The 25980-nt window shown below is 43.0% G+C and overlaps 1 protein-coding gene across 4 annotated transcripts in view; it reads left to right on the top strand.

The window, feature by feature from the left end:
- The window catches only part of ctnna2 (catenin (cadherin-associated protein), alpha 2), a 732381-nt gene that overhangs the window by 674529 nt on the left and 31872 nt on the right, over positions 1–25980 (top strand). For 3 of the 4 annotated variants that reach the window (XM_056279507.1, XM_056279506.1, XM_056279504.1), the window contains 3 exons: positions 15255–15347; positions 17807–17963; positions 18491–18691. In XM_056279507.1, the coding sequence (XP_056135482.1) occupies positions 15255–15347; positions 17807–17963; positions 18491–18691 (451 nt within the window). The remainder of the gene's footprint in view (positions 1–15254; positions 15348–17806; positions 17964–18490; positions 18692–25980) is intronic. The other variant, XM_056279505.1, reaches the window with a different exon arrangement.

Here is a 25980-nt window from a genome sequence, read left to right as displayed (position 1 = left end):
TGCATGATGTCAACAGTAAATAGTCCCTCACCGCCTTGGCTAAAAAGTTTTACTAGTCAAGTTGAGTAAAGAACATTTTCTTTAACAAAATGTTGCTATTGTAGAGCTTATGGTAGATATGTATATATCTGGATTACAACAGAGAATATGCTGGAGGGCAAAATTGAACTTGAATGTATGTTGCAGTGTGCCTTTATCTCATCTTGACTTGTGGTCAATTCAGCTCAAAAGATGAAGGAAAGGTTCAAGATGTAGATTCAATTTGATGACTAGTACTATATTCACCTTTACAGCGCCCCTTATTAAAGGGAAACAGCTGTATTGTCAGCTGTATTGACAGCTGATGATTGTTTATGGCATGAAACAGGCTTGTACTGTGTCATAAAGAATTTACTTGACTCACTGGATTATTTTGCTCCTTATTTGTTGAGCACTTTCCCTACCGTTGAATGTTTCTTTAAACAACGTTTTATATCGGAAACCAATGGTGTTTATAAGAGTGTGCAACAAATATGGAGTGGAATATTAAGATAGATGTAGGAATTTTTTTTTTAACACATTACAGTACATGCCTGTTTCGTATGTCATGCACTCATCAGCTGCCAATGTAGTTAAACAAAGAAAAAAACACAGTCAATAAATACTACATTGCCCTGTGCCATGCCCCTAGTTACAGTGCACAGCAACCAGTGAGAGGATAGAAAAAATTTGAAAAATAACATCAGAAACATGACAACCAGTGGAGTAAGGACTGGGGCTCGTTTTGAAAAAGCAAGGACTTAAAGGGCTGGGACACTGTTGCAAAAGCATACATTCAAAATATAACATGTATATAAGGTTATATACATGTTATATGTTGAATGTATGCTTTTGCAACAGTGTTCCGGCCCTTTAAGTCCTGGCTTTTTCAAAACGAGCCCCATATAAAACGCTTATCTTGCTTTCAGGGTCACTGGACGCTGGAGCCTATCTCAGCAGTCATTGGGCAGCAGGCGGGGAAACACCCCGGACAGGCCGCCAGGCCATCACAGGGCCCACGCACACATTCACACCTAGGGACAATTTAGTATGGTCGATTCACCTGACCTACATGTCTTTGGACTGTGGGAGGAAACCCACGCAGACATGGGGGGAACGTGCAAACTCCACACAGAGGTCGACTTGGGATGACCACCAAGGTTGCACTAACCCAGGGCTCGAACCCAGGACCTTCTTGCTGTGAACCAACCGTGCTAACCACTGCACCACTGTGCCACCCTATAACAATATTGATCATTTTAATTATTTCCCTTTAAGCACCAAATGGTGATATTTCAGACTCTTGAGCACCATTAACAATGTCTGTAAAGTCAAAACAGATAGAGCATAGCTTTGAGACAAATGTTCAGTCGTATAGGACATTATCAGCACCTCTGGGTTGGCGAGTAATAATATATATTCTGAATCCCAAACCCAACTTTCTGTAATATAACAAATATCTTTAAATGCTATAGGCCTGGTCTCAGCTGCTCTTCAGACGACATCAAAATAACTATTTTCTGAAAGTGCTCAATGACAGTGATATGTTTTAATCACTGTTGTGTGCTGGGAAATATCTTCAGGGGGATTGTAACGATTGCGTTCATTATTTACAGTGCAAATGTCCAGACATCACTTCCCAAGGAGCAATAGGTCCAGCACTCTTAAGTTCCAACCGCTTAATTACATCAATCCTGAATTAATAGGACCCACAATTTATAGTTTATCATTGCAAAGTAAGAAAAGCACCTATAAAACATTTTGCTTCGAGGTTCACAATAATTGGCAACCCAGGGCTATAGTTATGTCTGCCCCCTTAATGTAGTAATTAGCTAAAGTCATTGCACCACAGGCTTGTGCTGAAAGTGATTTTGACTTTATGTGGACACAGGGTATTTAAACTTGTTCTCATTCATTTATTATTTTGGTGGATGTCCGTTGGCAAAACTGTGTGCCAAGACATTTCGATTCCCTTTTGCTGTCATGTTAATAACTCTACAAGTGACGTCAAAATGATCAAATTCACAATGGTCAGTAATATTTCTGCCACAAAAAGTTTGTCCTCATACAGGTGACAAAGTGGTGACGATAAAATCAGATGATTGAAATAATTCAAATTGGGAATCTGATTTTGATCCTGATGACTTCTACATAAAATATATTCCCTCTTCTCCTTGTTTATCTTAACTTTATCTCACTTTTTTCTCTTGGTTTTTTTTTAAGCATTGTGCTGAATCCTGTTTCCTCCATCCTTTATCAGTGTGCAAGCTACAAAACTAGCTAATCTAAGATAACAGTACAGTGTATTTGTATCATCACAATCACACACATTTCCTGGATAATTACCTAATTATCAGGGAAAACTCAGTTGCACACTTCATTTTACATGAGGTGCCGTTCTGGTAAATATGATTTGCAGATGTACAGGGGCTAATGCACATCATGATCACGGCCGTTATAATGGTGTTGTTAATTCTGCTCACAGCCCTGGTTGCAATGGCCTTTCACGTCCTCACACTCCCTTATTCTCGCCTGGAGGAAAATCACACAAAGCATTAATTTAAAAAGCACGTGAATGAAGGAGTGACATTTCCATTGGGTCCACTACAGTTTCTTACAATACAAGGAGGTATTAGGGGTTTACCTGATCAGTCTGACAAAGAACTCCATCACATATAATATAACTCCAGTGCCCAAAACTAGTGGAAATATATTTAAAACTAATTAAATGAGCAGGAGAGCCGCTTGATCTTTACTCAAATTGAAATTCCTGATGTCCATATTCACACGTTACTCTTGAGCCCAGACAGTTGATCTTTTTTTTAGTTTGGGAACATTTGCTGGTTTCTTTATATATATATATATATATATATATATATATATATATATATATATATATATAAATATCCTGGGTCCTCCTCTGTGTGGAGTTTGCTCCCCGTGTCTGTGTGGGTTTCCTCCAGGAGCTCCGGTTTCCTTCCACAGTCCAAAGACATGTAAGTCAGGTGAATTGGCCGTACTAAGTTGTCCCTAAGTATGATTGTTTGTGTTCGTGTGTGTGTTTGTGTGTGTGTGTCGGCCCTGTGATGGCCTGGTGGCCTGTCCAGGGTGTCTCCCCGCCTGCCACCCAGTGACTGATGGAATAGGCTCCATCCAGCATCCCTGCGACCCTGAAAACCGGATATGCGGTTCAGATGATGGATGGTTATATATATATATGTATATATATATATATGATCCAGTGAGTTAAGTAAATTCTTTATGAAACAGGCTTGTACTGTCTCATAAAGAATTTACTTGACTCACTGGATTATTTTGCTCCTTATTTGTTGAGCACTTTCCCTACCATTGAGTGTTTCTTTTAACAAAGTTATATATATGTATATATATGTGTGTGTGTGTGTGTGTGTGTGTGTGTGTGTGTGTGTGTGTGTGTGTGTGTGTGTGTGTGTGTGTGTGTGTGTGTGTGTGTAGTATATGATACACATAGTATATACATATATATAGACATACAGGCAAAAAGAAAAGTTGCGGGTTTTTTTGCCCCTGATCTGTGATCTTTACTCCACTCATGTCCATGTATTGATGTGGTGTCAGGTGATTTTTAAGAATTATGGATTTGTATAAATCACCAGTGTCACTGCCGCCACTCTGTCTCCACACCTGGATTCCTGTTTCATCTCTCCTCACCATCCCCAAGTTTAAAGGTTGATGCATTAAGAACTGACAACAACTGCCCTTTACCACCATGTGTATAAATTACCCAGCGAGGCTAATCATGCTTTTCTGCTCTATTAGATATATTCAATAAGGCAGCAGGGATGTGATATGTAGAAATGTCAAGGTCTTATTGCGTTCACATTTCGTCCAAGATTCAGCTTTCTGATGTTTCAGGCTTGTCACAACAGATGGGAAAACTAATCTGCCATGATAAAAGACTTTCACTTACAATTTATAAAAGGCAAGACCCAAACTGTAGTCTTATAAATGATACAAACCATATCAACATCTTGAGTTCTTTATGAAAATATTTAAGTAGAGGTGTGTTTAAAATCCTATGTCATGTTTCGTATATGTAGATGTCCGCGCTATATAATTTGGATGAATTGATGTGGTTCGGCTAGCTAAAGGCACGTCTAACCAGTGCCTTACACATGTTTGGCATTTACCACACAGCGGCTCCATGTTAGCTGCTTGAGCATGGAGACAGGTTTGATGCTACAGCAATATCTTGTAGCTGTTGAGAACTCAGGCCAAGACAACGTGGTTTAATTTAGTTGTATTGTATGGGTTTCACAGCCGTCATAAGTATAAGGTCAAAGCAGTGCTTGCTGTCTTTCAGTCCTTGGCCACAGCTCTGTATAAGCTGTTGCTGGCATTCGACAGAAAACGCACAGCATTCAAACTGTGCTGACCTGACCTGCGTGAATAAAACTGTTTGCCGCCACCCTTCTGAAAGTCTTCTGCATTATCTTGATGGAAGAAGAGCGATGAAGTGTGCTGGTCTGCCAACAGCATGCACGTGTCTGGGAGTAGTTTCCCTTGATGGTTTTGGCTAAAGAAAGTGACTCATCTGTTAAACTCCAGTTTTAGAAGATGGCCAATGTTGTGCCACCGATAAGCAGAGCATTTTTTGCAGTACAGTGGGTTAAATGTTTCAATTCCCTTGGAACAATCTTTAAACGGCCCGTGTTTCCGAGGAACCGTGGAAATGTACGAATAGATTAGAAGAAACAACCAAGTGGTCCATTTTCATAATTATACTTTGGTGCCAAGCCCAACTGCTTGGCTAGCACTCTTTAAAATGGAGGCGGGGAGAGAGGGAGTGAAAAGGAAGAGAGAAATCAATACTTAAGCGGAAACGAGCTCAGATTTTTAGGGCTAGGAGGGATGGAGAGGAACGGTGATAGAAGTAGTCTGGCCCCTTTGGCTACAGTACAAGCATGAGCACGAGTTGCAAGATGTTGTAGGATGAGCAAACTACTATCTACCTGAGAGACTCAGCCTTTCCACTATATAGGAGTTACTAAGCTTCTGTGATAGTGCTCGAAGCAATATGGAGAGAAATAAATCCTGGACGCTTCTGCCTCTGAAGGTTTGACTAACATAAAGCAGCCACTCACACACACACAGGAATGGTGTGTAGATGCCTTCTGCCTTGGGGAGTGGGAGTCAGCCATTTGTTTCCCTGGTTCTCTCTCCCAATACCATCCTGTTGGTCCATCATTCACAGTGATGAGAACAAAACAAACCAATATACAGCACTTGAAATGGAAGCTGTAAGATGACACACTTTCTTAATTTACACAAACACACACACACACATGCTAGGTTGGCTCTGTCAATCTTACTTCATGGATTCTTTATATTGTTTTCAATTACCTTTCTGTGTCTGTTGTTGAGATCAGTAAAAAAAAAATACAGCGGCTATTACTCTCTAGGGGCCCATCCTCTGTTCCTCTGGCCTTTTTTCAATTAGGGCATTACCTTCTCACCATGTAAAGAAATCACGTCCATATAATAACTTTATGTTCTCTTTGAGAGGAGCCGTCAGCCTTTGACTTCCAGTCTGGTAGTGGGGTGAACAAGCAGATGTACTGTAAACTCTTCATCCACTGCATAGAGAAAGGTTGCATCTTTTTAGCTTATATATGTTGCATGACATTTGTATGTCAGGTTGGACGGTTTGGAGACAAAGCAAGGGAGGCAAGATTGAGATGGTTTGGACATGTGTGGAGGAAAGATGCTGGGTATATTGGGAGAAGGATGCTGAATATGGAGCTGCCAGGGAAGAGAAAAAGAGGAAGGCCAAAGAGGAGGTTTATGGATGTGGTGAGGGAGGACATGAAGGTGGCTGGTGTGACAGAAGGAGATGCGGAGGACAGGAAGAAATGGAAACGGGTGATCCGCTGTGGCAACCCCTAACAGGAACAGCCGAAAGTAGTAGTAGTAGGAGTAGTATTTGCATGATATAGAGTACCGGGCGCCCCCTTCCCATTGATGTGGGCGAGTACATATGCAGGTGTGTGCGTAGATGCATGTGACTACACTTTTGAGTTCTTGTGTCACCTACCCTGTTGCTGTGTGTTATCCTCTACTACACCCCCACCCACCCACAGCCATTGTTGGGTCAGCTCCCTCTCAGCCTGCAGTGAATTATCATATTTATCAGAGGGTCAGTCGTGTATTACAGGACAGAGCACAACTGCAGCTGTGGCTCAGGAAAAACAACCACTGTAAATCATCTACTGTCAGCCTTTCTCACAATCTCAGTCGCAGTTGTCAAAGAGACCATGCTGATTCCAAGGGTTGTTTTGCACAACGTTCAGTTCAAGCAGACACAGGCCTAGAACAACCAAAAAGAAACATCACTTCTTTTCTTTTCTTTTTTCATAATCAAGCCCCGATGCACACTGGAATATTGTATTTATTTTTGTCATTGTGGCAGGTGAAAAGGGCAGGGATGCTTCGAATCAAAGCATTTAAACTGATGTCTTCATAGCTCACATAGAATACCCAAGTAATCAGTATCTTTTTTGTGAGTTCTTCTCAACCATCCCATACAGAGCTATTTTAGGACTGCTTGATGGTTGTCTTAATTAATATGAATGGTAGCGAGGCAGTTTGTTCTGCTCGACAAGCAGCCAGTTTCCTTCGGATCATAGATCAGGCAACTTAGACCAACTTCTCACCATCACTTCTCGCTAAGCCAAGTGTGGGCTTTCAGTGAACTGAATAACAGATCAAAATGTATTTGAAGGCACTGGTTAAATGGAGCTATCTTGTGGCTGATGTTGTTTTTCAAATCGGCATCCTTACAGTCAATAGCCAGTCAGACTCAAAGACAAGGTGTTTTTTATTTTTATGTTTGGCAGGTTTTAAAATGCAACTAGAAGAGTGCAATCTACAGCAGAGTGTAGATCCCCACCAGATGTATCTCTGATACTCTCTGATACCTTCTCTGATGCTCGGACTTAGGCGACAAACCAGCGGAGGAGTTAGCACTCAATTGCGGTAAAAAAAAACAGGTTTTTCCAAAGGTTTTGAATCACCACAACCATGAGAGGTCCTTGATCATACAGTCATAATGGTACACAAAAAAAAAATATATATATATGTATTAGGTTGACAGGCCCAGTCGTATGCAGATTAGCAGCAGACAGATGCACACAAACACACGGACAGAAAAAACAGTGTTTTTTTTCCTGCCTTTATAAGACTTTTGTGCAGCGCCCAAGTCAATTGAATGGGAAATATGGGGGGGGGGTGTTTTATATGCAGGACTCAAGCTAAAAAATCTACCTAATAAAAATGTTTTGCCTGTCAGTCTGTGGATGTGCAGCCTCCTATGGGGGACCTTCACATGAATGCAACCAAGTCCAATATGAACTTGCACTTTCCAAAAAGTGTTTACATTGCGACCATTTTATTCTAACCCTGGAAAAATAAAGACAGATGTTATTATTTTTGGTTCATCCGGTATTCCTCCAGTTGTCCTGTGCTGAGATCAGCAATGAATAATTTGCTGACTTGCAAAATACGATCGCCTTTTCATTTGCTTTCAAGGCTCATACCCGAATACATAATGTGTTGGTTTTGACACTGTCGCTGCCCGATCAACTGTAGATGTGAGTTGGGTGTGAGTGGCACATGCACACAGTTGATTTAGAGCAGGCAGTAATGGAAAGCAGCGTTGGTCAAGCGAGCAAGACAGGGAATGGGGAGAGAGAGTGGCGATAGTGAGAACAAACGTTTTTCAAATGTTTTGAATCACTGCAACCATGAGAGGCTCTTCATCATAGTCATAACTGTGCACAAAAGATATTAGGCTGATAGGTCCTGTAGTTACACACACACACACACACACACACACACACACAGGCACACGTGTGCAAAATGCATGATTCCCCTCCACCTGGAGGGGATATTGAAAAACATGAATTACATGAATGTGGAAAGGAAACAAGTTAGGGGCTATCTAGAAATGAAAAGATCTGGGCAAGATTTTAATTCATCATTTTAGTCAATATTTGTGACTTGTGAAAGGTATGGTATTATCCTTGTGTCTCAGTTTGGATAAAACCCTCCATAACATTCAACAGTTTGTTCTTTACCTCATACCATTGTTATAGAAAATACAGTTTTCACATTCAAAAGGTATAGTACAAGCCACTTACAGCTGATTTATGGTTGGGCCTGGATGTGATGTTGGGTCCCCGCCATTATGTAGCTAAGTAAGGGGCTCCGCCATAGCCTATGGGTACCTTCTCATAAATGGAACTGCATGCTGAGGCTATGTGGGTCTTGTGGACACCACAAGAGCCATGGCTGGTTTCACTGGGCAGATAGATAGATAAATAGATAGATAGAAAGATATATAGATGAGCTTAATTAATCCCCTTGGGGAAATTCCTCCTCTGCAGTCCACCCATCCAAACACACACACTGAAAGCAGTGGGCAGTCATCTAGGTAGAAGCAGTGGGCAGCTGCAGCATCTGGAGACCAACTCCAGTTCTTCTTGTCCTGCGTCAGTCTTGGGCACAGGCAGGAGTATTAACCCTAACATGCATGTCTTTTTGATGGTGGGAGGAAACCAGAGAACCCAGAAGAAACCCATGCAGACACAGAGAGAATATGCAAACTCCACACAGGAAGGACCTGGGACAGCCTGGGGTTTGAACCCAGGACCTTCTTGCTGTGAACAGTGCTAACCACTGGGCCATCGTGCAGTGCACCTGCTACACATTTACAATACCAGCACAGATGGTTAATCCATCTCTCACAGTTAGTGAACGTCCCCGTCCTCCTGACTTAACATGTATAGTGGTCTCACTGACATCTCCTCTTCTGTCGTGATTTTCTCCTTCTCGGTATTGCCAACAAAATGAGCTTTTTTTACTCATGTAGCAAAGCCATATCCATTGCTAACCTTCTCTTTGCTGCCTTTATTACTGTGAATGTGAGATAATTTAAACACAGTTACTTACTTCGGTGCCTGATTCTTTTGCATGCTCTGGTGTAGCATCCAGAACATCGCCATCTAGTTTGCAGTGGTGCTAAAAGAATCCCAGGAGTTTTGCCTATCAATCAAATGCTACGCCGCAGGCACCTAGAGCAGGACCCTGTGGTCCCCTCACCGTGGAACCATAGATCTCAACTTAGGATGGAAAATATTTTCAAGGCTCTGCTACGCCGACTTAGACCAGCACCACCTAGCCACTTCTGTCTGAAAGGATGACACGGCAAACAGGTGAAACACGGTTTTCGTGTGCGGTTGTTTATGTCTGTGTATGCATTTGTTTGTGAGTGAGTGCAAGTGTGTGTGTGTGTGTGTGTGTGTGTGTGTGTGTGCGTGTCAGAAGGAGAGAGAGAAGAGGTGGAGAACGCGAGTGAGTGTGCCTGTGAACACGTGCTTGTGTGCTTGAATGCATGCGGCACACTTTTCTGTATTCATGGAGGTGATGAATCCAGGGTGTGCTGGGAGAGAGGGTGTGGAGAGGTGAGAGACCTACCCCAGTCCTTCTCTCATATTAGTGGACCTGTCACTTATGTGAACAGTGGTTTGAGTTCATTACCATTCTGATGTAGGGGCTTAAGAGCAAACTGCCCAGTCCGTTAAAGTCTTAGACAATTTAGGTGTACATCAATGAACTAACTGTAGGTCGGAAGATGGAGGAAGGTATTAAAGAAAGCGGAGAAAGTATTAAAGTGAGTATGTTATCAAAATTACTCACAAAGCTAAGCCAACATCAGACGTTATTTCATCTTTACTATACTAATAATACATTTAATTTCTTTCAGTATGTCTTGCAGTGTTTTCTGTAACTGTTCTCCTAAACTGCCAATCAATACAGTGCTATACTGTCCTGTGACATGATCAGAGTTTCTGAAGTTTCTTAGGCCTGTAATATGACTTATATAATTTTACACAATAAGGTAATTATGAATTAAGCTTCATTTTCATACAGGATGAGATGTCAATATGCTGTTAGATAATTAAAAATAAAGTGATGCAGGTGTGCGGGTGGTGTGGCGGTCTATTCCATTGCCTACCAACATGGGGACCGCTGGCTCAAATCCCCGTGTTACCTCTGGCTTGGTCGGGTCTCTCTAAAAACATAATTGGCCCTGTCTGCAGGTGGGAAGCCGGATGTGGGTATGTGTCCTGATTGCTGCACTAGCGCCTCCTCTGGTCGGTCAGGGTGCCTGTTCGGGGGGGGGGGGGGTAGTGTGATCCTCCCACATGTTTCGCCCCCCTGGCAAAACTCCTCACTGTCAAGTGAAAAGAAGCAGCTAATTAGCAGGGTACAATTGGGGAGAAAAAGGGGGGAAAATAAATAAAGTGATTGCTGTAGTTCTTTTTATAATGTGCATGTATAAAAAAAAACAGAAATCCAAGGGGATTTTTACATGCAAATATCGAGTAGATATGAAGTATTTATCAGACAGAACCATCTCAAAATCAATTTCTACTGTGCTTTGAGTTGTATGTCTCCCCACTAATATGCTTTGAGGTTTATTTTGCCTTTTTCATGTTGCTGCAAGTCCAATGGGCATTCTTCCTGAGGCGATGCCTACATTACTCTTTAATAGGGATTGATTTTTCAATGGGTGGTTCATCGTCTGCAGGCCATCAACTCACAGCTTTATATCCCTTGGAGACCTGAACCTCACACAACCTCGAAATCTGGTGGCACAGCCTGGTGTCCTGCACCTTAACCTGTATCTAGGACCTCCTCACCACACCATACATGTGCAGGCTTTGCTGCTGGGAGATGACGTGTCCTGACTAAAATAAATACGAGTGCTTCAGCTAGGCTGGGGCTGTAATAGTTTTGTCAGCTGTACACTGTATTCCCCTGTTTAAATGTTCTCCTACGTCTTTGTTGACAGACTGATTAAATGACTCTATGCGTGTGTGTGCATGTTTATGTGTGTTCCTACTTGCACGCATGTCAGTGTTTCCATTGTGGGTATTCATGTAAGGCAGAAGAGGGATACAAAGAGAGAGATGAGAGCAATTGCAATTTGTATGGATTTGAAAAAGTGCAAAACACAACTGTCCACCCTTTGCCAAAAAATAAATAAAAAAATGACCACCCTACCTTCAACAAGTAAACATCCTGGTGACAGTCTTTTAATAGAACAGAGTGGCTCCATTTAACATCTCATAACTCAAAAAGTCAACCCTTCAGCCCTTTTCTCATCATGATTTCTTCTCCTTTTCAACCTCACTCCCAGCATCACGGTGTGCTCGGCAGCTTGACCAACAGCAAGTTTATTCATTATTCTCGGGAGTCAGTCAGTGGATTGGCCAGGCTGTGCTTTGGGCCCCCTTGTCTCCCTATATGTTGAGCGGATGGATGTATGCTCTATACTGCAAACTTTTATATATATTTATATGTATATAAAGTATATACGCAAATTCCTGTTTGCAGCGGCCTCAACCAGTACCAGTGAGGGAAGATGGTGGCTCCAACTTACGTTTGCAGTGGCCTCACCAAGTACTGTCCATGCAGTGTCTTTGTCCATGTCTGACCACGTCATCGTTTGATGCCCGGAGCCGCGCCCAAAGAGGAAACACCGAGGGCAGTTTGACAGGACATGGAAGCGCAGCAGGCTAAGCTAACTGCTAGCCCATGCAGATCAGCCGTTCCGATAACACCAAGGGCGGTCTGGCGGTCTGGCGGTGGCCTCGCCTAGTGTTGACTGTGTTTTTGGTGTCATCTTGTGGAGTGCAGGGAGGTGTGTCGAGGGTGTCTGGCTGGTAGAGCTGGCGTTGGATTGGCTGAGGGAGCTTGGTCTGCTGCATCCTGTGGGCCCAGGAACCACGTCCCTGCCTGGAGCTGCGCACGAGGAGGAAACACCAAGGGCAGTCTGACAGGACGCGGAAGGAGGGCAGGCTAAGCTAACTGCTAGCCCATGCAGACCGGCAGTTCCGACAGTCATCCTGGCGTTCGCTCTCTCAGACAGTGATTTATTTTTTTTGTAGTTTGATATATGTGTTCTTGTAGTTTTAGATGTGTTTTTTTGTCTTTGTGTTGCACTGCTGTGGGCTGGGGGAATGATATTTCTTTACTTTCTATACTTTATATATAATACAGTGTTCCTGATACTGGACTCTCCTGCTCTCTACCATTATAGTTATGGAACTATAAATATAGGTAGTCTCTGGAGGTCCCCACACACCCCTTTCCATTAGGGCTGATATGTAAGTTCTGAGAAAAACAAAAGCAAAGAGAATGGGGGAAAAAAATCAGGGCTTGTGCATTTACTGCAGCATTTAAAATGTTTGGCATAATTTTAGGACTCCTTATCTGAGGATAATCAGTTATGCTTGTGATTGCCTCTGCAAAAGAAGCACTGAAAAAAGTTAGAAAATGAAATGAAATAAACAAAAAAGATATTATTCTGTGTTTGTCTCGTTTTCATATATTTGCCAAACATAGAAAATAACAATTTTAGGCCCTGCATATGACTTGTGTAAAAACAGAATATAGGTATGTCAATTTGCGAAGTGATTTTGTGTAAATCACTTCACAAATTGATCCATGAGAATGCTCATCTTGTAGATCCCCAGTTGCAATGGAAACCTTTATCAAATTAGAATTGAAGTGATTATCCCAGGCAGAACAAAAAGGACTCAATCGATAGTCCTTTGTTAGAAGCTAAAATGAAGAATGGCCATGCAGCATGAAACGCTCTCTCTCCCCCTGGTTCACCCTCCCTTTCCCAGCCAGAGTCTCTCTCTCTCTCTCTCTCTCTCTCTCTCTCTCTCTCTCTCTCTCTCTCTCTCTCTCTCTCTCTCTCTCTCTCTCTCACACACACACGCACACACACACACGCACACGCGCACGCACACACACACACACACACACACACACACGCATACATTTTCAAGGCTTTAAGTCCAGTATTCTGTCTCAGCATCCTTGATAATATCAGCATTGGGCTAGAAAGGCGCAGGCCTTCTGTCTTGGTTTTATTCTCCCAAAAAGCAAAAATCTCAAAGGAAAAGTACTTTTTTTCAGATATAGCAATTAGTAGTTTTGGCTGGACGTAGGAGCGTTGGCCCAGGCCCAGCTCTCCGTGTCTGATAGAAAGGAGGTGGAGTGTGCCGGCTGGGCATGGCACCAGTCTCCAAAAGGCCATCTGACCCTCCACCTCAAATAGTCCCATTGCCATAGTCACTGGCTCTCCAGGGCTAGTGAATTAGATCAAATGCATCAAAGAGACCTTTAATTTCTACTGTACTAGTCCAACACTGCACAATTCAAGGAAAAAAAAGAGAAGTAAATCGTTTCAAGGATATTGGTAAAATGTGGATGCAGGTTGGAAAAAAACACATTTTCTCTGGAATTTTTCCTTATTAAATATAATTTTGTAGGTGCTAAAGCATCATAACTTGACAGTTGGCGTCAAGTGATCAATGGACTATCTCGCAGTCTGTTTGAAGCATAAATTGCCAGTAGCCACTGAGTATTTTCCAAAACACTCTGGATCAAACTAGAATCCTTACAATAAGGTGTAAAAATATATATAATAACTGATGACTTCATTTATTACACTAGTTTAATTAGCCAAACTTAGCTGATGGTAAGTTAGCCAAAACTACAGTGATATAATGCTGAACCTTTGGTCTCATATATACCCACACACACACACACACACACACACACACACACAAAGTGCAAGCACTAATTCCTTTGTTGTTCTCTCATTCACAAACAAACACACACACACACACCTTCATATAAAGGAGCGCAATCCATCAATGTGTTCATAGCTGTCACTACTACAGGGAGACAGGGCTCTAAGCAAAAGTCTTCCAACACAAATTTGATTTACCCCAATTTGCCTCAAACAGTGACACGTGAGTGGTAGAGGTGCTAATACAGACTGGCACCTCTCTCTGCCAACAGCCATGTGTCTATTGAGCTCAATTTTAAATCCTTGGCTTGTTTTGGCATTTAATTTGCTAAAGGATGGTATTGCATTATGTAGTGGCTGAAGTTATGAAAATTAACTGTGAAATATAGTGATAGAATGGGGAAATAAGACGGCTGCAAAAGAGCCGCAGGTGGAGTATGGCGTGTTTATTTATGTATTTATTTATTTATTTATTTATAGGTGTGTCTGCACCTGTGTGTGTGTGTGTGTGTGTGTGTGTGTGTGCGGTCCAAAGATTCTTCCGCATTTAATGCACGTTTGTGTGTGCAAGCAAGAATGTGAGAGGGAAGGAATTTTCTTTGGAGACTTTTTTTGCAGTGCTGCTTGTACACTGAGTTGCTGAGTAGCACCGCCAGCATCATCAGGCAACAATCAAATTTGGATGACTCAAAGTGGGAAAATCGAACTAGCTGTAGTCATCACTAATGGAAAACATATTTTGAAACCCCTGGTACTACAAAAATGTTAACCTAATGTGTTCATAGGTACATCAAAAGATTGTAGTCAATTGCCATATGATGATATCATTCTGTTTATTTTAGACTTCTGTGGACACGTGTTCTCTGTGACAATATTCTATAGCTCTGTATCATCAAACACTTTCCCTACTTGTTTCTTAAATGGTGCAAAGCCCATCCCATTCACCATTTTCTTGGTGCACTTATTGAATTGAGATTTTCAATAGAAAACTCTCCTTGCCATCTGTGTTATCTGAATTATTCAGCAAGATATTCGTTATTTTCTGAAGTAATGGCAAGACAAGATGTGCTGGGGCAGTGGTGGTTTGTGGTGCTTGGGGTTACCCAATGTGTGGCAATAACAAATACCAATCTAACAGTTGAGCAGGCCCTAACCCCGTGCACATATTTTGCCCCTGACATTGCCTTTTCAAGCCAAGCATTAAATCCCCACTCCTGCACAGATAGCAGTGCACATGAGCTGCTGTTGAGGCTGCTGCTGTTCACTGGAGTCAGTGTTTGCAAGTAAAAAAAAAAGAAAGCAATAGAGGAGTTGTTGGTTTAAGGTAAGAGCAGTCACGGCTCTGCCGACTGTAACAGGAATGCATTTCTTTAAGGATGATGTTAGTTTTTTAGGTGCAGCCTAAATTCATGATTTTTTTTTTTTTTGCATTACATATCATGGGCAAGCAAAATTTTGCATGCTCACTAAAGTGACCACAGAGATACATACTTTTTGGTGGAAAGGTCAAGTCTTAGTGTTTTTATTTTTTTAATTTCAACAGTGGAGTTTAATTTTGACATTTTGTGTTCCTGTCTTCCTGTAGGTGGCCAACCTAGCCTGCTCTATCTCCAATAATGAGGAGGGTGTGAAGTTGGTTCGAATGGCTGCCACCCAAATTGACAGCTTGTGCCCACAGGTAAGAATTGGAAAACCATTGCCAAAGTTGTGTGATATACAGTCAATATACTATCCATCCATCCATTATCCCAGCCGCTTATCTGAATTCGGGTCGCAGGGATGCTGGAGCCTATCCCAGCAGTCATTGGGCAGCAGGTGGGGAGACACCCTGGACAGGCTGCCAGTCCATCACAAGGCCCATACATTCACACCTAGGGACAATTTAGTATGGCCGATTCACCTGACCTACATGTCTTTGGACTGTGTGAGGAAACTGTAGCACCCAGAGAAAACCCATGCAGACACTGGGAGAACATGCAACTCCACACAAAAGATGACCTGGGATGACCCCCAAGGTTGGATAACCCCGGGGCTCAAACCCAGGACCTCTTGCTGTGAGGCGACCGCGCTAACCACTGCACCACTGTGCCGTCTTCTGTATGCTATAATATAGAGTAACTCAGATATGCCTTAGGTTTGCACAAGCCCCGACAGTCATGGCTATAAATCATTACTCTCTTATGAATTAACTTTTGTATTCTTACATGAGTGGAGAGTCTTCAGAAGGCCTTAATAAATATGAGAGAGCATTTACAGTAATGGGAGACAGAGGAAGAGAGAGAGAGAGAGGACAGGAGGAAGAAGAGAGCAGATTGAGTGTTATTCCTTCGGGTGCTGCCAAAGGAGTAGATGATAATCGATCGATTGTATCCAGGGTTAAGGGTTAGAGCATATTCACAGGGGACCTTAACTCACTAATGGATAAGAGAAGTACAGTGAAGTACCGTGAAGTAAGAGAAGTACAGTGAAGTACAGCGAGGAGTAAATTTAAGTTTCAGGATGCATGCTGGTGCGTAGGCCCTGCTACCACCTACCACAACCCACTTACTAATAACTGACTTCCGGCGGGTCAGATCTGTAGCGATGGAAAAATCTTGGCAGCAAATCGCATGTTTTTTCCCTCGGCGCCTCTTTTCAATTTTCATCGACTGAAGGAGAAAAGCAAGAGAGAGATAAGAAAGAAGTAATTATGAGACAGTCTTATAAGAAGGTGGGACAAACCAAAGCTCTACAGAGAGAGTTTGGTGCCTGTCTATCTGTTTTTTGTTTTGGTTTTTTTTTTGGTGCCATTTTCCCTCCATCCGTAGTCACACGTCAGCGTCTGTCACGTCTAGATCCTATCATCTTTTCACCTTCATCAACCTAATTGCCCAGATGGGGAAAAAGTATAAAGAGCATGCAGCCCCCAAGGTGGAGGAAAGCAAATGTATACCACAGGTTATTTTATTTTTATTTTATTATTTTTTATTTATATTATTTTATTACTTTATTGATCCCCGTGGGGAAATTCTTCCTCTGCATTTAACCCATCCTGGCTGTGTAGCTAGCAGCAGTGGGCAGCTGCCATGCAGCGCCCGGGGACCAACGCCGGTTCGTCTTGCCATGCCTCGGTCAGGGGCACAGACAGGAGTATTAACCCTGACATGCATGTCTTTTTGATGGAGGGGGAAACTGGAGCATCCAGAGAAAACCCACGCTGACATGGAGAGAACATGCAAACTTCACACAGAAAGGACCTGGGATGACCCCCCAAGGTTGGACAACGCCAAGGTTCAAACCTAGGACCTTCTTGCTGTGAGGCGGCAGCAAGAAGGTCCACTGCGCCACCGTGCCGCATTGAGTCATACATGCCAGCTGTCATGATGTTCTTTAGCACCAACCCCGTGGTAGAAAAGAATATCAGCTGAATGTTGTCACTCTAATGGAGGCTTGTAAAAAAAAAAACCAACACTACAAAAGTCATAGATGGGGCATTCGGGTGGCGTAGCAGACTATTCGTTGCCTACCAGCACAATTGGCCATGTCTGCAGGTTGGAAGCCTGATGTGTGTGTCCTGGTTGCTGTACTAGCGCCTCCTCTGGTCGGTTGGGGCACCTGCTCAGGGGGGGAGGGGGAACTGGGGAGAATAGCGTGATCCTCCCACATGCTACATCCCACTGGTGAAACTCCTCACTGTCAGGTGAAAAGAAGCGGCTGGCGACTCCACATGTATCAGAGGGGACATGTGGTAGTCTGCAGCCCTCCCTGAATCGGCAGAGGAGGTGGAGCAGTGACTGCAATGGCTTGGAAGAGTTGGGTAATTCGACGGGTACAATTGGGGAGAAAAAGGAGCAAACCCCCCCCAAAAAAAGTCATTGTTGTTTTTGTTTTTTTTGGCTTGACGCCAAACAATGAGTAGAGATTTGACATAGTGCTGCTTGAAGGTGAAATATTTTTTTTTTTTTTTTTTTTTGCTGAAAGCTAACCTTGTTCTCCACGAGGTACAGCTACATAAGCTAATCGGCCGGTGCAACTCAGCATGGGCAGTATGCACAGCCACCAACATACACACACACACACACACACACACACGTGCATACATATAGATGCTTATATAAGCATGTATACTTACACTAGAGGATCCCTCTCTTATGCCAGGTGATCAATGCTGCACTTACACTGGCTGCCCGTCCCCAAAGCAAAGTGGCTCAGGACAACATGGATGTTTTCAAGGACCAGTGGGAGAAACAGGTGCGCATCCTTACTGAGGCTGTAGATGACATCACCTCCGTGGATGACTTCCTGTCAGTCTCAGGTATGACTACTCTCAAAATGGACCTACACTGAACTCTATTTGTTAAAATGTTATTTTTCCTTCTTTGGTGCTCAGCTAATATATTCTTTGAGTTATTAGAATAATGAAATCATGTGTTTGATTTTAGAAAAAAAAAGCTCTCAGCTCTTTACAGTTTTAAGGCACAGTAACATCCTGCATCCAACAAAGCATTCACCTGACAGATTTTATTTCTTTTCTTTTTTTAAGTCCAATTACAGAAGAAAAACGTTTTCAGTTTGGGTGCATCTCTGCAAAAGCGACTAGTTATTCTTGAAGGGAGGACGACATGCACTTTCACTCGCAATCATTTTTGTACCAAACATGAGTATGCAGCACACTATTCAAGATGACACTCTTTCCGACAACAGTTTTTAAAAAAAAATCCAGTCCCTATCAAAAGAAATAAAATGTTTTGTGAAAATATCAAGCTTTTCTCTGTTTTAACAAAAGGAAGCTTTAAGAGCCCCTCCTTCCATTCACCATTGCACTATTTTGTCTTTCCCAAGAAAACCACATACTTGAGGATGTCAACAAGTGTGTGATCGCTCTGCAAGAGGGAGATGTGGACACCCTAGATCGGACCGCTGGAGCCATTCGCGGCCGAGCTGCTCGTGTGGTCCACATCATCAATGCCGAGATGGAGAACTATGAGCCTGGAGTCTACACTGAGCGTGTCCTGGAGTCCATTAAACTCCTCTCTGAGACGGGTTAGTGTGATTCAGTAAACATCTGCGTGTGCTGTTCTGTTAAAATAAATATTATAGGGGTGTCTGGGTAGCATGGCGGTCTATTCCATTGCCTACCAACACGGGGATCGCTGGTTCGAATCCCCGTGTTACCTCCAGCTTGGTCGGACATCCCTACAGATACAATTGGCCGTGTCCGCGGGTGGGAAGCCGGGTGTGGGTATGTGTCCTGGTCGCTGCAGTCGTGTCTCCTCTGGTCGGTTGGGGTGCCTGTTCAGGGGAGAGGGGGAACTGGGGGGAATAGCGTGATCCTCCCACGTGCTACATCCCCCTTGCGAAACTGCTCACTGTCAGGTGAAAAGAAGCAGCTGGTGACTCCACGTGTATCAGAGGAGGCATGTGGTACCCCACAGCCCTCACCGGATCGGCAGGGGGTGGAGCATCGACCGGGATGGCTCAGAAAATTGGGTAATTGGCCAATACAATTTGGGAGAAAGGGGGTGGAGTATCCAACAAAAAACAAAAAAAGATAAATATTATTTACTTATCGACATGCATTAAACTTTTTGCCACAAGTCTTTTGGCAACTTGAGCCAAGTCACAAATGAGAATAGCAGCACATACAGACCTGCATGTGCACTTGCACGCACACACACACACACGGACACACACACACACCAAGTTCTTGCGACTGCTCCCCAGCCAAGTTAGAGACTCGCAGACTCTAACTAAGCGGCGGCCGGTACTACAATTTCAATCAGTGGTGCTGCTATAACGCAGAGAGAATGGAGAATCTGAACACCATCTTTTCTCTCCCTCACCACTCTCCCATCTAACCAATTTTCAGCGGTTATTTTATTTTTCACCATCTCTCTGCTGCCTGTGATTCACAACAGTGTTTTTTTTTAAGGTGACCCCAATTTAACCTAGTGGTAGGCCAAGCCCAGGGCCAAATCATGTTGCCGTTGCACCCTAAAGTGGAGATTGATTTCTCACAATGGGAACCAACAATTTTCCCAATAAGGTGTATGGGTGGGGTGATGAGTAAAGACCTTTCTCAGATAGCATTTTGAGTTAACTCTCACTACATGTACGGCTGCTCCCTGTTTTTGCTAGGAAAGCAGTCTGGTTAATTTTACATATTTCTGCTCACTTGTGGATGACAGTCAGATTGGACCACCGTATGCCTTTCACCCACTGCCAGGCGCTGCCTCCTCCTCCCATCCTATCTCATTTCCATTCTTCTTGCTCCTCCTCTTGTGTGTCCCCAATTAAAGCCCATTTAGCAAGACGGGATATCTATTGTTTTTCTCATTACTTTCATCCACTGGGAAAATTGAAAGACACAGTCAGTTCCCCTCCATTTCCCATGTTTGAAGATAACTCAAAAAGCATCACGTGTGTTCCATAGAGCCAGCTGCAGTACATAGATCCTCTTCTAGCGATCAACTCCAGCATAATGGACTACCTACTAGTTATTATATGGTGTGCTCTATTAAAGCACAACTCCATTTCATTGACTGAAGTAATTAATTTATGAAGTGCAGTGGCAATTTCTCATGGACACTTCAGGTCAATTTCACATAGTAGCCAAGCCACATACAGGGGCCATAAAATTGCACTGCCATGCATGTGGTTATGTTGCTAGAGCTCCACTACAGCGGATAAGCCAGGAAAAACCGAGGACAATTATGTTAGTATTACTGAGACAAAAGCGGTGGGCAAAAAAAAATGCAACAACATGGTGACCTCAAAACGACTGCCTGGTGTTTTCTTCAGTAATTGTCACCTGTTTTTGTCAAAGAATATTGGCTCAGTTCATCTGGATGCAACGTTTATTGACAGATGTGTTTCTTCACTCGCCTAAGTGACATCTTCTTTCTAAACTGACTGCAGGTATCCTCACCCTTATAAACAGTACAGTTGCATAACGACCGAAACCACCAGTTTCATTTGCAAATATGGGTGTGACCATTAATGAGAGCTTCAGAGGCCATGTGTACTATTCACAGAGGATTAGGTGATGTTGCAATCACAGCATTGTAAAATAGCGACAGATGTATAACGACCGAAACCAATGACCAGTTTGGTCACACCCATATTTGCATATGAAACTGGTCATTGGTTTTGTTCGTTATGCAACTGTATTGTACTGTATTGTCCAATACAGTACAATACAGTATTGTACTCTATTGGACTGTATTGTTTATAAGGGGTGGGGATGGTTTAGATTGAAGAGTTCACTTAGATGAGTGCTGAAACATATCTGTCAATAAACGTTGTATCCAGATGAACTGATTCAACCTTCTCTGATTTTCTTACCTGGATTATTGAGCATGCATCAAGACATTGTTTTTGTCAGTTTGCAATACACTCGGCATGATGCTGATGTGACCATGTTACAACCATACCACCCTCCCCAAAGCTAGGCTGTTTCATTATTGTTGTTTAGCCAAAAGGAGAAGGCTTCCACTAAATCTTATGGGGGGAGTTTCTGCACGCTCAATTGAGGGTGCTAATTGAGATGTTTGCACCGGAGACTGGCAGTTATGTCAGGCTGGCGTTTCATTGGCTCTATATTTCCCATTCACGAAGGCGTTTCTCTCTTAGTTGTGATGGGCACGGTTTTTAAGCGCTACCATGCACATCTGATCTACACCATAAAGCGCCCTTATTGATGCTTGTGAACTTTTGCCTCCCTCTGCCCAACGTCCACACGGAGGAGATGGATTTGAGCACAGGCAAAAAGAAATCTATAGGTGTGTGTGTGGGGGTGGGGGTGTTAAAGTATAACAGAACAAACAGAAAGGGATTTAGAACTGTACACTTTCTAGAGGGCATTCAGTCCAATTAACTTGACTCTACCAAAAAAAAAAATCAATAGTTGTCACCAAGGATTTCACTAAGCGATTTGAGCGTAGATGTTAGTGGAATACATTGATGTAGATTCCCTTTTCCTGCTCTTAGTGTTGTGTGCATTTGTGTGTGTGTGTGTGTGTGTGTGTGTGTGTGTGTGTGTATGTGTTTTAGGCTTCTTTGTGTGTGTGTTTGTTTGTTTGTTTGTTTGTTTGTTTGTTTGTTTGTTTGTTTGAGTTTTTTAAGACTGCCTCTGTGTGTGTGTGTGTGTGTGTGTGTGCGTGTATGTGCATGTGTGTGTGTGTGTGTGTGCACATGCATGTAGGTCTTCGGTTGGGTTTTTGTGTAGTTATGCTACTATGCCTGTGCTTATATCCACAGCCAGCCATGCCAGGCGCTGCCTCTCGCCTACCTCTCTGACACCCGCCACATCCACAAATGGCGCTTATCGCAAGCACCTGCCCTTTAACCATGTCTCATTTTGCACATCGCTCTTCCTCATATCGAGTGTGGTCAGATTTATGGCCGGGGCAAGTACAGGCAGCCAAGACACACAACTCCAACGTGTGAAGCTGAGCCATAGATTCCTGACAGTCCACACATGGGCCCAGGATTGAAGCTTGTCCTTGAAAAGGAGGAAAATCAATAGCCTAATAGTAAAGTGGTTATGGCTTCTCTCCCTTTTTTTGCTCTCCCCTCATTCCTCCCTCAGACACTTCTCTGCCCACTAACTCTGTTTAAACTAATCTTCTTTGATGGAAAAAAAAGACAAATTTTAAAGTTGTTCATTAATGCGGTGCTTGGAGAGGGTAGATTAAAAAACTGATATATGGTTGAAGTTATTGTGCCATTTAGAGAAGCCCGGTGATGCTGGTTCGAGTTATTCCACTGGGGTACTGTAAATGGGATTAAGCCTAAGTTTCATCATATGCGCTAACACACATGCTCACTCATGGCACGCCAATAAGTATGTGCATCATGTGCACAAAAAAAATATGAATCAGAGATGGTTGGGTAGTCCTAATAAAGATATACGTTCTTTGTTTACAAGGCAAATTCCTCAAAATAGTCCAATTACCAAAGCCACCAATTTCTAATAGAGACAGAAAAGAAAGCAGGTGTGTGCCTGTTGTTACCCTGGACAATATCTCTGTGCTCTCTTTATGCTAACTGGCACCATGCTGTCTTTATGCTAAACATGGCCTCCTTGTACAACCCAGGCGTACTACAAACGGTAGCTAAACATGAATAGTCCACTCTCTCAATATTGTTATGATGATGGGGAAGGAGGTTGGAGCCAGAAGGGGGAACAGATGGTAAACTCAGGGCAGCGATAAAAGGAGGAGAGGTCTCTTCGACAATGCCGTCCTAGAGGTAGGAGGTAGCGGAAAGCGCTGATGAGCATGATGCTGTGAGAGTCAGCAGTACTGTAAGGGCTTGTAGATAAGACAGTCCAACCGAGGTTAGGGCGAAGGGGAGCTGTGCAGTGAACGAGGGAGTGGTAAATGTCAGCTCTAAATCATTCTGGGGTGGGAAGCCTTCCAGTCAGACTTGGCAAGCCCTCACCTCGAAGACCAGCACAAATCAAAACACTGACAAACCCAATTTGAAGGTTAACGTTGCACTCGGTGATTTACTGCAGTTTGCTTTGTTTGAGTGGAAGTGCTTTTGATTCGATCTCAAACATGATATGTAGTCTGATTTATGCCGTCCTTGTGTGAGATTGAGGCCAAAGTATCGAAACCAGGCAAGTTCTACTTATTTGGAGCTCAATCAACAACTCAAGACGGCACAGCTTCCATCGCCGTGCCGATTTAAGCACTCATTGTACTTCTCTAACCTCTCACTTTAACTATGGCTGAGCCTAGGAGGCTGAAAAAATCCATTCTTACATGGTCACATTTAATTCCCTTCATCATTTCTCAACTGGAATGAGTGAAATTGCTCCTTACCATCAGCAACTTTGCTCATTAAGAGCTTGGAGAACATTTAAATATTTCTATTTAAATCGCTTTCCCAGCAATTCCCAAAAGCCTATTTTACGCTTCTCCGGTAAGTGGATTAAACTGAATTAAAAATGAAAAGAAAAAAAAATGGAGAGAGTTTTTGTAGTACCTTTTTATGTTTAGTGTAATGTGGCCAATGTTTTATATCAGACAAGCATGTTTGCTGCAGATACACCTTTAGCACATGCTGGCTAATTGATTCAGCACACGCCATATTTAAAAGGCACCATGCAGGATGAATAAAGTCACAGCTGGAGTTGTGATCCATGATCTGGCAAGTTACCAAGCTGAATTTGTCTTTGCTGCATTTTTTTCTTCGCTGGTGTGTCCTCATTAGACCTGCTTTATCCCCTCCAATGGATCTTCCGGTGTTTGGTCTCCAAACCCCCCCCCCTTTTTTTTCTTATTTCTATGTATCATTTGCTTCTGAATATTTCAAAGGCAGTAGACAGAGTATCATGTTAGGATTTTAACACGTGTCATAAGAAGGAAGCTTATATGGAGCCCTCGTCCTCAGAACTAGAGGTACAGATATGTTATAAGGTAACATATCTATCTCTCTCTCTCGCTCTCCCTCTCTCTCTCTCTCTCTCTCTCTCTCCCTCCCTCCCTATTAAACTCAAATTCCCTGTTAGTATGGTAATTTGATAGTATACTTAGAACATAATCACAGGCATCCAGGTGGCGTGGCGGTCTATTCCGTTGCCTACCAACACGGAGATTGCCGGTTCGAATCCCTGTGTTACCTCTGTCTTGGTCGGGCGTCCCTACAGACACGATTGGCCATGTCTGCGGGTGGAAAGCCAGATGTTGGTGTGTGTCCTGGTCGCTGCAGTAACGCCTCCTTTGGTGGGTCTGAGTGACTGTTCGGGGGGAAGTGGGAACTGGGAGGAATAGCGTGATTCTCCCACGTGCTACGTCCCCTGGCCAAACTCCTACTGTCAGGTGAAAAGAAGCGGCTGGTGACTCCACATGTATTGGAGGAGGTATGTGGTAGTCTGCAGAGGGGGTGGGGGGTGGAGCAGAGATTGGGGCAGCTCGGAAGAGTAGGGTAATTGGCTGGATACAAATGGGAGAAGAAATGGGGGGGGGGGGGGGTCCAAAAAAAAAAAGGAACATAATCCCACCAACCAGTTTGAGTAGGTACACATAAACTAAGTGTTATGTGAAGGCTGTGTAAGAATAGTCTCTGTAGATGGTGTCTGTCCAGTCATGAACAACATATTTTCTGGTATGATAATTTGCCTCATCTCGAAGCCTTTCAGTGAAACAGCACATTATTAAATATTTTCAATGTCAATTATTGGACTCGCACAGATTATATAGTGAGGCACCCTATTCAATATTCACTCATAGTGTGTATACCTGAATATTGAGCTTGTCTATTTGCATTCATCACATAACTCATTTGAACAGACAAAGACCATAAAGCATTTCCATCTGCTGGGGCCAATTGATACTGACAATAAAACTAACCTTCTTACTTCCTTTTGTTGGCTGCTTTGTGTTTGGCTGTAAAGACGGTGATGAATTTGCTTCCCTTCATCAGCATTTTGAGTTTGCAAGTTAGCGCTCATGCTCTGACACTTAGAACTGCACAGCCAGCTGCATTCACATTAATGTGTACGCATGGAGTCTACACGCACAAGCACTCACACAAACAGATTTGTGACAGACCACACTCCAAGAAGCATACGCCAAGGTGAAACAGCTAATTGGCATTTGATGTGCCAATGGTGCCTCCTTCCCTTGCACAGAGATGTAAGGTGACATCTTGGCTTTATCTTAAGTGTGTTGTGACTAGATCAGATATGACATGAACAGATATGAACCCCCTGATGTTGTTAAATAGCCCTGGTGTATTATTCCTGATACTACGTGATATTCCTGATGCAAAGTGTGTGTGTGTTTGTGTGTGTGTGTGTGTGTGTTTGTGTGTGTATGTGTTGGTGCTATAGGATACAATTTAATCAATGAGTTACCATCCCTTCTTTTGCTCTTTTGTTAAAATGTTTATTTTGTTTAATTTTAGATTTATTGTTCACATTTTATGAGTAGCAGTAAATAGTCAAAGAAAGTTGAGTCAGTTCATCTGGACAGGTTTATTAACAGAAATGTTTCATCACTTATCTAAATGACCTCTTCAGTTTAAACTGACTCCAGGTATCTCACCCTTATAAACAATACAGCTCCACAATGACCGAAACCAACGATCACTTTCATGTGCAAATAGGTATGACCATTAACTAGAGTTACAGTGGCCATGTGTGCTAGTCACGGAGGATTTGGAAATGTTTGCAATCACAGCATTGTAAGATAGTGGCAAATGTACTCTTAGCCCCCCCCCCCCCCCCCAGTTCAGTGACGGTCATTCCCTTTTCACTGAGATGCTTCACTGCGTCTCACCACGTCTCAGTTGCTTTCAAACCCCAAAACACGCTGTGCCAG

This window comes from Lampris incognitus, chromosome 5, assembly GCF_029633865.1.
Source record: "Lampris incognitus isolate fLamInc1 chromosome 5, fLamInc1.hap2, whole genome shotgun sequence".
NCBI lineage: Eukaryota > Metazoa > Chordata > Actinopteri > Lampriformes > Lampridae > Lampris > Lampris incognitus.
The sequence above is the reverse complement of the archived record's forward strand: the minus strand, read 5'-3'. Positions and strand labels throughout refer to the sequence as shown.